Below are 8,764 nucleotides of genomic sequence, written 5' to 3' on the forward strand. Positions count from 1 at the left end.
GCAAGTTTAAACAGACAAAAAGGGTGGAACTCGGCGTTGATCCCAATAGCGGAGGGACTGAGTCTCATTCCAAGGAACTGAACAAAGAGTCGAGACCCAGTCGGGCACAAGGCTGGTAAGAGCTGGGAATCTCAGCCTAGTCTATCCCCCAAAGCCCAAGACTTCGTATTCAGGCGTCGGCAGTTCGATAGTCTGGTGGGTTTGGCGGGCTGAAACGTTGATTGATGCCAATGGGGATGGGCATCTCAGCTACAGCAAAAAATAGGTTGACGGGCGTACAGTGCGGATTGATAGCGGTGTGGTGTCATGGTCTCCGGTGGCCCTCCGAGGTGGTGAGACACCGAGAAGCAGTTTGAGCTGCCCGTGGATTCCGGTCGAGATCTCTCTGATGTGATTGAGACAGAGACGCTATTGTTGGATGTCTTGATTTTCGACAGCTCCACCCGGGCTCAGCCTCCCGGCATCCGACGTCACGGAAACCCAGCCGTGAACCACGCTGGTCCAGCTGAGCGACGGCCGGGAAGTGCGCTGAACACGGTGCACACTGTGCCACGATTGCCGCTTTTGTCGCTAGCGCCTGCGCCTTGAGATCATCGCCCCGGGACCCATGACGTCAGCGCCGAGCACCATCTGGGGTATCAGCATCGCGGGCAGGAAAAGCGAAGGAGCTACCTGACGTATGCCGGCGCATGAGGAAAGCGCCATCGCCTGCTTTCGTCTCGGGGCCAACGACGCCATCACTCGAGCGAGGGACGCCACGAGGGTGTCGCTCTCAGCATCATCATCGTCTTCTCGAATAAATCTTGCTTTGGCCCTATCTTTCTCCATTCCTAGCCGTCTGATCCTTTCCTCTCTTTCATCGTTCAACCAAGAAGACGGGAAAGCTGACTACAGATACCGCCTACATCCCTACCGTCCCTAGATGCAACCTACCTCTACATACATCATCAAGAGCTTGAGCTGTCGCATTTTACCTCGTTGCTCCCTGCAGCGAAACATATCTTCCGTCTCCACCGTCAAGCAGGACTCGATTTCCAGTTGAGAATCCTATAGGCCCATGACCAGGACGAATACGATTCATTGACAAGACACCTGACGACACCCTCTCGGCGCAGGAACTTGGACAGCTTCCCGAGGCCCCGTCTCCAAACCGCCAAGCGTCCTGTTACTGGCTCCATCACCGCCCATCGACCACTGTCCCGCATCATATTCTGGTCCCGGGTTCGCCCACTTGCATTTTGAATACGAAGGTCTACGCACTCAGAGGCGACGTCTGTTCTGACGTGCAGCATAATGCCCCCCGGCACATCCCAGCAGCCAACCATGATTCAGTCTCAGTCCGCGACAGCCCCAGGTGTGTACTCTTGTGGCTGACACCACCCCCCCCAGCATCCTGCCCGCCAGCTCACTCACATGCGAATAGCGCACAACTCGGGACGGCTCAAATACGCCGACCCCCGCGATCTTCCCAGCTTTCCTTCTACCGGTCTCCGTCCCGATGGTGCTGCTGCAAGTGCTGCCGCTTCTCTCGGGTGGTCCAACCAGAAACCCATCGAGCTTTGGAAACCCGATAAGACGTCTTCGGCCTCCGCGGCGGCCGCTCTAGCAAAGAACTACAAGATGGCGCCTTCATGGGAACCAACATCTAACTCTGCAGGTCAACAGGCGGCACTTTTAGCAGTGGGTTCTGCAAATGCAGCAAACAAGACGTCGATCCAACGCAAATCTCACGAGGGTTGGGGAAGCTCTGCTGCCAACCAGGCATTCAACACAAATCGGTCCAACTCGATCCGACAAGTTCACCAAACGACCTCCAACTCTTCACTTCAAGGTCAGAAGTCTCTCGCCGCAGCCAAAGGAGCCATGGCAACCACCAGACGCCGCGCTCAGTCCACACCTACGGCCCCTCCTGGCCGTGACCCTCTAAACCCGGGTGCGAGCACACGACCAGATGCGTTAAGTGGTGCAACTCTGGCGCATAAAGCCAGTCTCAGATCTAAGCCATCAACAGAAAACGCAGGCGCTGTTCCTATCACAACCATGACCCGCAATATGTTCACCTCTCATCCTCCTGTCAAGCCAGAGGTCGATGAACGAAAAACCAACGAGCAACTTCACGCAACTGCTGTCGCAATGGCACGGAAGATGTACACACAGCAACAGAAGATGATTGACCAGGCCAAGGACAACCAGGGCCAGAATTCCGACGTGGCACAGCCCAAGCCATACATCAATCTCCAGGACGCCGCTTACAAGCAGGCCCAAGAGCGACTAGCGAAACTCGAAGAGGAACATCAGAAGAACCGAGACCTCCAGGGATACTATGGGAATTCAACCTCCTCTCGGCGCAGATTTATGCTGACTTCAAAACTGCGACGTCGGTCATCGAGCGACGGTGACCTCGACGATCGGCAACAGTCGGAAAAGATTCGACAGCAAATGTCACTCTTTTCGAACAAGCTTTCCGAGGTTGACGAGAAGAAGCGCGCGGAGGACCGTAGCATACTACTTGCCGCGGCGCAGCGCAACGTCAAAGCTCGACTTCAAGGCATGGACGAGAAGGTCTACCACGAAACCGGCATGGTCAACCCAACACTGTTGAACGAGTGGGAGCTCAAGGCTCACCAAGTAGCAACTGCCAGTCATGATGCTAGAAACGAGAACAAGGGCAAGGTTGACATTGGAGGTGGGAAGTTTATGGACCCCCACGAGGTGAACACGATCGCAGCCAAGAGAGTGAAGCCTGTGTTGGACGACATCAACGAGAAGGCAGAAGCTGAGCGGGAGCGACTCGCGGCGCTCAAGCTTGAGGAGGAGGCAAAGAAGGCTGAGCAAGAGAAGCAAAAGGCCCGAGAGCGAGAGATCAAGGAGATTACCAAGAAACTGAAAGGTGAGATGTCTGTCAACGAAATGGTACACAGGAACTAACACATGTTTCAGAACAAGAAAAGCAAGAGTACAAGACCAAAAAAGCAGAAGAGAAAGCAGCCAGGGCGGAGGAGAAGCGCCACGCCAAGGAGGAGAAGCGAAGGTCCAGGGGCGATTCTGTGGTTACAGGCGAAGAGGGCACCGACGATCATGCAAGTGCTCGAAGTGAAGAGGCTGGAGGTGCACCTGTGGCGGAACCGACTGAGCGACCTACAACAACGAGGCTTGACACGGATACAAGCAACACGGACAACCAGCGCAAAATGAGTGACTCGGGAATGTCACCCACCTCCAAGGTCAAGGGGTGGATCAGGAACCGATTCTCTCGAGGGAAGTCTCTGGGAGAAAAGGACAGGGAGACCCACGACCACAAGAGGCGCAGCTTCATCGGAGGTGCCGCTCTTCGGGGATCAGATCTGAATCATAGTACGACAAGTCTTGATAACCGGCCGTCGAGCATGCGAGACGTTGCTTTCGCCGGTCGAAGCGCCGAAGCCGAGACGAGCGACCAGGAACGGAAGGATTCTCGGGGCGTCAGCCCTGTCAGCACCCTCGAGGATCTTACAACGGACAGGACCCGAGGTCTGGCGATCACTCCGCCTCCAGCGATCGAGGATCCGGCAGTGCGGGAGACGCCTAGCCCATCCCGGGATTCTCGGTTCAAGGAGATGATGGATCAATAAGCTGCTTACTATGCAGTGACATGTTGGATGGATCCTGGCGCATAGCATTGGGTGTTTAACATGGGAGGAGTGTCATTGGGTGGTGATTACTTGAGTTTGGTGTCGGAGTTAAGTGGAAGTCTCCTATTCGACAGTGTCTTTGGATGACGCGCAGTCCCTGAGCGTGGCGTATCATGTTTGTATGACAATGATGAGGACCCTATTTGTCAGGGACATGGGATACATGTGTTTTTGAGTATACGACAAGTGGACATGTTTTTCACGTTGGAAACGATGGTCATGATGGAAAAGGTGCAATATGCACAGATTGTATGTATGTACAGTACAAGATGATGAATGTCTAAACTAGTGTAACAGAGTCGTGGCGGCATCCAATGTCTTTCCCAATGTCTAACAGTATCTAGAATGCAGCCTTTAACCAAATAAAATGTGTGCTGTCTCTATTTTGAGCCAGTTCCTGGTTCCCAAAACGCCACGCAACCAATAAAAAAAGGGGGAATCATTCCGGCATATCCCATGCAAGCGAGATGTCTTGTGTGTGTGTTTGTGTGTGTGTGTGTGTGTAATTATGTCTTGTTGGAGATGTAATGTATGTATGGTGTTGATGGATATCGAGTCTTAAAAGTCTCGGGGAGGAGGGCCGTTCTGGGCCATCTCGACGTCGCGAGGGTAGATATTGCTGCTCGACCCGTTACCGCTGTCAACGTCATTGGGCGTGGCAGAAGCAGAGGGGACGTAGTAGGACTTGGGGTACCTCGCGTCGGGGCTCTTTGTGCGGACGGCAGGGTAGAGGTCGATGACGAAGGAGACGGCGTAAAAGGTGAAGATGAAGGAGATGATCCACTCGAGGACGGCGGCGGGATCTCGCTTCTTCTGGCGGCTGAGGACGCCAAAGGCGACGATGAGGGCGAACTCGACGATGATGAAGGTGAGCTTTACCCAGAAAGAGAGGCGGAGCATGCGGTGTTCGCGATATTCTGGTGACGTTAGAATGTGTGAGAGGAGAAAAGCGAGGGTATACATACTCTTGCCGAGACGTTGGTATTCAGAGCAAATGAATACAGCGGAGATGAGGTATCCTCCAATAAAGAGTCCGAGGAACAAGTTATGCAGCACCTTGTACTTGCCCGTCTTGAAGATGGACAAGCAAATAAGCCCAACAGTACCAACAATGGCAAAAACCATGGACAAGATGCTCAGAATCTTTTCGCCGAGGGAGACGTTGGGGACGAGACGGCCGTTGTGTCGCAGCCAGCGCTCTGAGAAGAAGGCGAGGTCGAGAAAGACGGACGTCAAGACGCAGCCGACGATGAAAAGCGGCTGGAGTCGGTCGGCGCCGACGTTGGAGATGTAGGCGATGTTGGCGTCCTCGTTCATGGTCGGGTAGCGGCGGCCGTGCTGGTTTACGAGCCATTCGAGGAGGAGGCCTAGGAGCATGCCGCACCAGACCAGGCCTGAGATGATGGGAAACCACTGGATACTGTTAGTGAAGAGTTGGAGGAGGGGTTTCGGTGTTGATGACGTACCCAGTATGAAAATACTCCTTTTACTGCCATTTTGGCGGTAGTTGTGATGATGTTTTGGTGTTGATGTACAAGTGAAGCTCTCGCGTGTACCCAATCAAGCAAGTGACAGTACCCAAGGAGTTGTTGAGGGTAAATAAACTGTTATGCGACAAAGGTGCAGATGTAGAAAACGAAAAATAGATATCAAGGAAATAATAAGAAGAAAAAAAAGATTGGGGAGGATGATGTCAAGTATATGCTCCTCTATGGGTCACACAATACGTAAGGTATGGAGTCGTTGGAAATGCTGCAGCTTCTCTCGGCCGGGAACTAAAGTATTTTAGCTTTCAAATGCACCCGACGATCTCGGACACATCGGACAGCCCGGGGTCCCGCAACGCGTAAAGTCCGGGATAGCGAATGATTCCAGCTTCTTTTTCTTGGCAAGAACTCAGCCCTGTCGATTGGTTTTCCCCGATCAAGTAAATAATAATCAAGAGCACGCGGCGGAGGCAGTGAAAAGAAGAACAAGATGAACTGCAACTGTAAACCTGTGGCGCGGACGTGGCGTGGTTTGACAGGGGGCTAGCGCAGCGGTTCAACTGGTGACGCGGCAAGTCAAACGGGGTCCAGTGAAGCGTGGCGTAGCAGATAAAGAGAAGAAACAAGACAAAGAGAGAATGGACTTGATGAAATGCAGTTAGCTTCGTTTGAAGAAAAAGTGCAAGTATTACAAAGAAAAAAGGCCAAGAAAAAAAGGCACACGACACTGACACGACAGCGAAATTACTCGGTAAATGCACCTTTCACATGACATCATACCATTTCTTTGCTTTTCCCCTTGGATTACATCATCAAGATTCTCCCCTTCCCTTTTTCAATTAAAACTCTCCGCCCATGACTTGGGCTTGTGGGGCTGTGCCTAAGATCCCTGATTCAGGGCAGAATGTCATCTTTGACATCACAAGCTCCGCTTACAAGATCAACCTCTTTACTAAAATGCCCAATCAGTTGAGGGCTACAGGTCACAGGCATCATGAAGAAGAGACGGCAATTATGGATACCATAGCACCAATGGCTTCCAGAGACAACAATTCATTATTCTCCAGGACTTTTCCCAACTCATCTACCATCGTCGACTAACCATACTTCCTATCCCCAAACTTGTACTCCTCCTGGTGATGATACGGCGTATTTTGATGCCGATGATCATCATGAAGACGCCCATTGTGCTCGCTCTTGGGATACGGCGGCGCATCACCATCATCCAGCTCATCAAAGAAGTAGTCGATATTCTCATCGTCATCAAACTTGCCATGGTGCTTGTCGCCATCGTAGTGACTATCGCGGTCACGGTGCCCATGGCCACCACGGTCCTCACGGAGCTTGTCGGCGGCGTACTGCTCGCCTCGATTCCTGTACTGAGGCGGCAGGCGCTCGTTTCTTGCCTTTTCGCGGTAGTAGCTGTAGGGCGACGACATGTCCTCAGAACCCTGCCACCTCTCCACCGTGTCCTCGACGTCGTCGTGGATCCTGTGCTGGCGGATGTTCTCCTCTTCCTGTTTTGGAGTCAGCGGCTTCAGCGGCCTTATCTTGTCCCCTGTCATGAGGACGGGACGTATGGATTGTTGCAACATGAAGAAGTTGCGCTTCTGGTGATGGTCAGCATGGCCGCGGTGCTTACCATGATGGTGGCCGTGACCCTCGCGATGGCCCTGATGATGGCCTTCCTGATGCCCGTGGCTATGACCGTGCTTGTGTCCCTGGCCATGCTCATTCTTGTGCCCATGAAGCTCATGGTGACCCTCCTTGTGGCCGTGATGATGACCATGGTGATGACCTCCCTTCTGGCCATGATGATGGCCATGGTGGTGAACATGATGATAGCCATCCTTTCCCTTTCGAACATGAGAAAGAGTCTCGGTGTAACCACCATCATGGCCATGATTCTTATAACCACGGTAGATGCTGTGTCCGTGTTCATGACCATGCCCATGATGACCATGACCGTGATGTCCATGTCCACGGCCCTGACCACCGTGCTTCCGACTACCCTTACCGTAGTGCTCAACCTTCCTCGCCCTTTCCTCGGCTTCGGATGGGTAGTTCTTGAAATCTTCACCCGTGATCAGAGGTGTAGAGATGAACCTGTTAAAGGCCTCCTGAACACTATCTCCAGTAGTACCGTCTTCAGCACCCTGCTTACGCATGATGACCTTGAGGGACTCCTTGGATTCGATGCGGCGTCCAAGATCCAGAACGAAAGCCTACCAGATGATTCAGTACAAATACTTCTTGGCGTTCACTTTGTATTACTCACTCGGTCGGCGGCACGCAAGCTGTTGATGGCGGTCAGGATGGGACGGTCGACCTCACCCTCGAGGTACCTACCCGACTCGTGGGTGACCTTTAGGAGGCGGATAACCGATTGGGCATACTGTTATGGATGTTAGATATCAAACTGACATACTCTATCTGGGTGTTACTCACGTGAATGTAGCACTTGGTCACGACAGCCTCCTCGGCGCGGGTGAAGCACTTGTCGAGAGTGGTGTGGTCGACGTACTTGTCAAAGAGATCAAGACCATACTCGAGCCTATAGATAGCTTCACGGATATGCTACACGCCATAATTAGCATCAACAAATATCATTATCGTTCGAGTCAACTCACATCCCAGCAGGTCGAGTTCTGGCGGCAGAGGCTAGTCTGCACAAGATGAGCGGCATGATCTGCCTTCTCAGCGAGGATGTAAAGATCTCGGCACAGGCTCTTCTCCGTCAGGATGTAGCAAGGCCTGATGGGATGCAAGTGGTGAGTGTGATGGTGGTGGTAATGGGGATGAAGATGGCCGTGGCGATGGTGCTTGGTGGGGTGCCTGTGCCTAGACAAGCCATGCCTGTGGTTGGAAGTCTCGTGGTGATGGCCATGATGAGTCGAGCTGTGCCTGTTATCGTGAGATTCTCTGTGCTCGCTGTCGTGCACTTGGTCATGTCCATGGCGGTGATCTTGGCTATGGCCGTGGCGATGCTCTTGATGATGACCATGGCGATGACCCTCGCTGTGTCCGTGACGGTGAGCCTCATTATGTCCATGTCCATGACGATGGGCTTCATCATGTCCATGGCGATGTGCCTCGTTATGACCATGGTGATGGCCATGTCCGTGATGACCCTCATGATGGTGCTCATGGTGACCATGGTCATGATTCCCATGATTGACATCACGAGCTCTGAGTGGGCCATCAAACACCCTGCCCCCAGGACCAGAAGTGACCTTTGGTCCCTTTTTTTTCTCAAAGAGGCCAAACGGGCGAATAGTGATCTTTGTCTTGGAAGCACGAACGAGAGGGTGATCCTTATTCTTGTTGTTGAAAAAGGGGACGAAACCCATGATAGGGAGCGGGAACGCCAGAAGCGCCGAAAGGGCGAGAGCCACCTTCATGATGAAAGTCGGTCTCGAAACAAACAAGAATGTATTGCAAGCGAGGGTGGGATGGATAGGGGTTGAGGCCAGGTATTCCATTGCTTGAAGAACAAGGCAGTTAAATACATGGCTATGTGTCTTTGTGTTTTTCGCAGTTCCAGCATGATGAAATAACTCTGCATGTAGGGGGAGGCGGAGGCTTCCACAACTCGACGCCTCGCTG

The 8,764-nt window shown here is 52.7% G+C and overlaps 3 protein-coding genes across 3 annotated transcripts; 1 reads left to right on the top strand and 2 right to left on the bottom strand.

The window, feature by feature from the left end:
- Window positions 1-1,293: 1,293 nt before the first annotated feature.
- LRP88_05905 (uncharacterized protein) lies at window positions 1,294-3,611 on the top strand (the record flags this gene model as incomplete). The annotated part of the gene is made up of 3 exons (XM_083242448.1): window positions 1,294-1,354; window positions 1,424-2,890; window positions 2,941-3,611. 3 exons carry the CDS (start codon window positions 1,294-1,296, stop codon window positions 3,609-3,611), a joined length of 2,199 nt encoding a protein of 732 aa, XP_083101384.1.
- A 618-nt stretch (window positions 3,612-4,229) lies between these two features.
- Window positions 4,230-5,167, bottom strand: LRP88_05906 (Frag1/DRAM/Sfk1 family-domain-containing protein; the record flags this gene model as incomplete). Its single annotated transcript, XM_083242449.1, has 3 exons — window positions 4,230-4,588; window positions 4,637-5,084; window positions 5,138-5,167. 3 exons carry the CDS (start codon window positions 5,165-5,167, stop codon window positions 4,230-4,232), a joined length of 837 nt encoding a protein of 278 aa, XP_083101385.1.
- A 1,088-nt stretch (window positions 5,168-6,255) lies between these two features.
- LRP88_05907 (uncharacterized protein) lies at window positions 6,256-8,559 on the bottom strand (the record flags this gene model as incomplete). Its single annotated transcript, XM_083242450.1, has 8 exons — window positions 6,256-6,675; window positions 6,801-7,084; window positions 7,176-7,383; window positions 7,437-7,553; window positions 7,607-7,735; window positions 7,789-7,847; window positions 8,006-8,301; window positions 8,366-8,559. 8 exons carry the CDS (start codon window positions 8,557-8,559, stop codon window positions 6,256-6,258), a joined length of 1,707 nt encoding a protein of 568 aa, XP_083101386.1.
- Window positions 8,560-8,764: the final 205 nt, after the last annotated feature.

The sequence above is a fragment of the Fusarium phalaenopsidis genome, assembly GCF_050370095.1.
Source record: "Fusarium phalaenopsidis strain FUZ10S chromosome Unknown contig_32296, whole genome shotgun sequence".
In the NCBI taxonomy this organism is placed as follows: Eukaryota; Fungi; Ascomycota; class Sordariomycetes; order Hypocreales; family Nectriaceae; genus Fusarium; species Fusarium phalaenopsidis.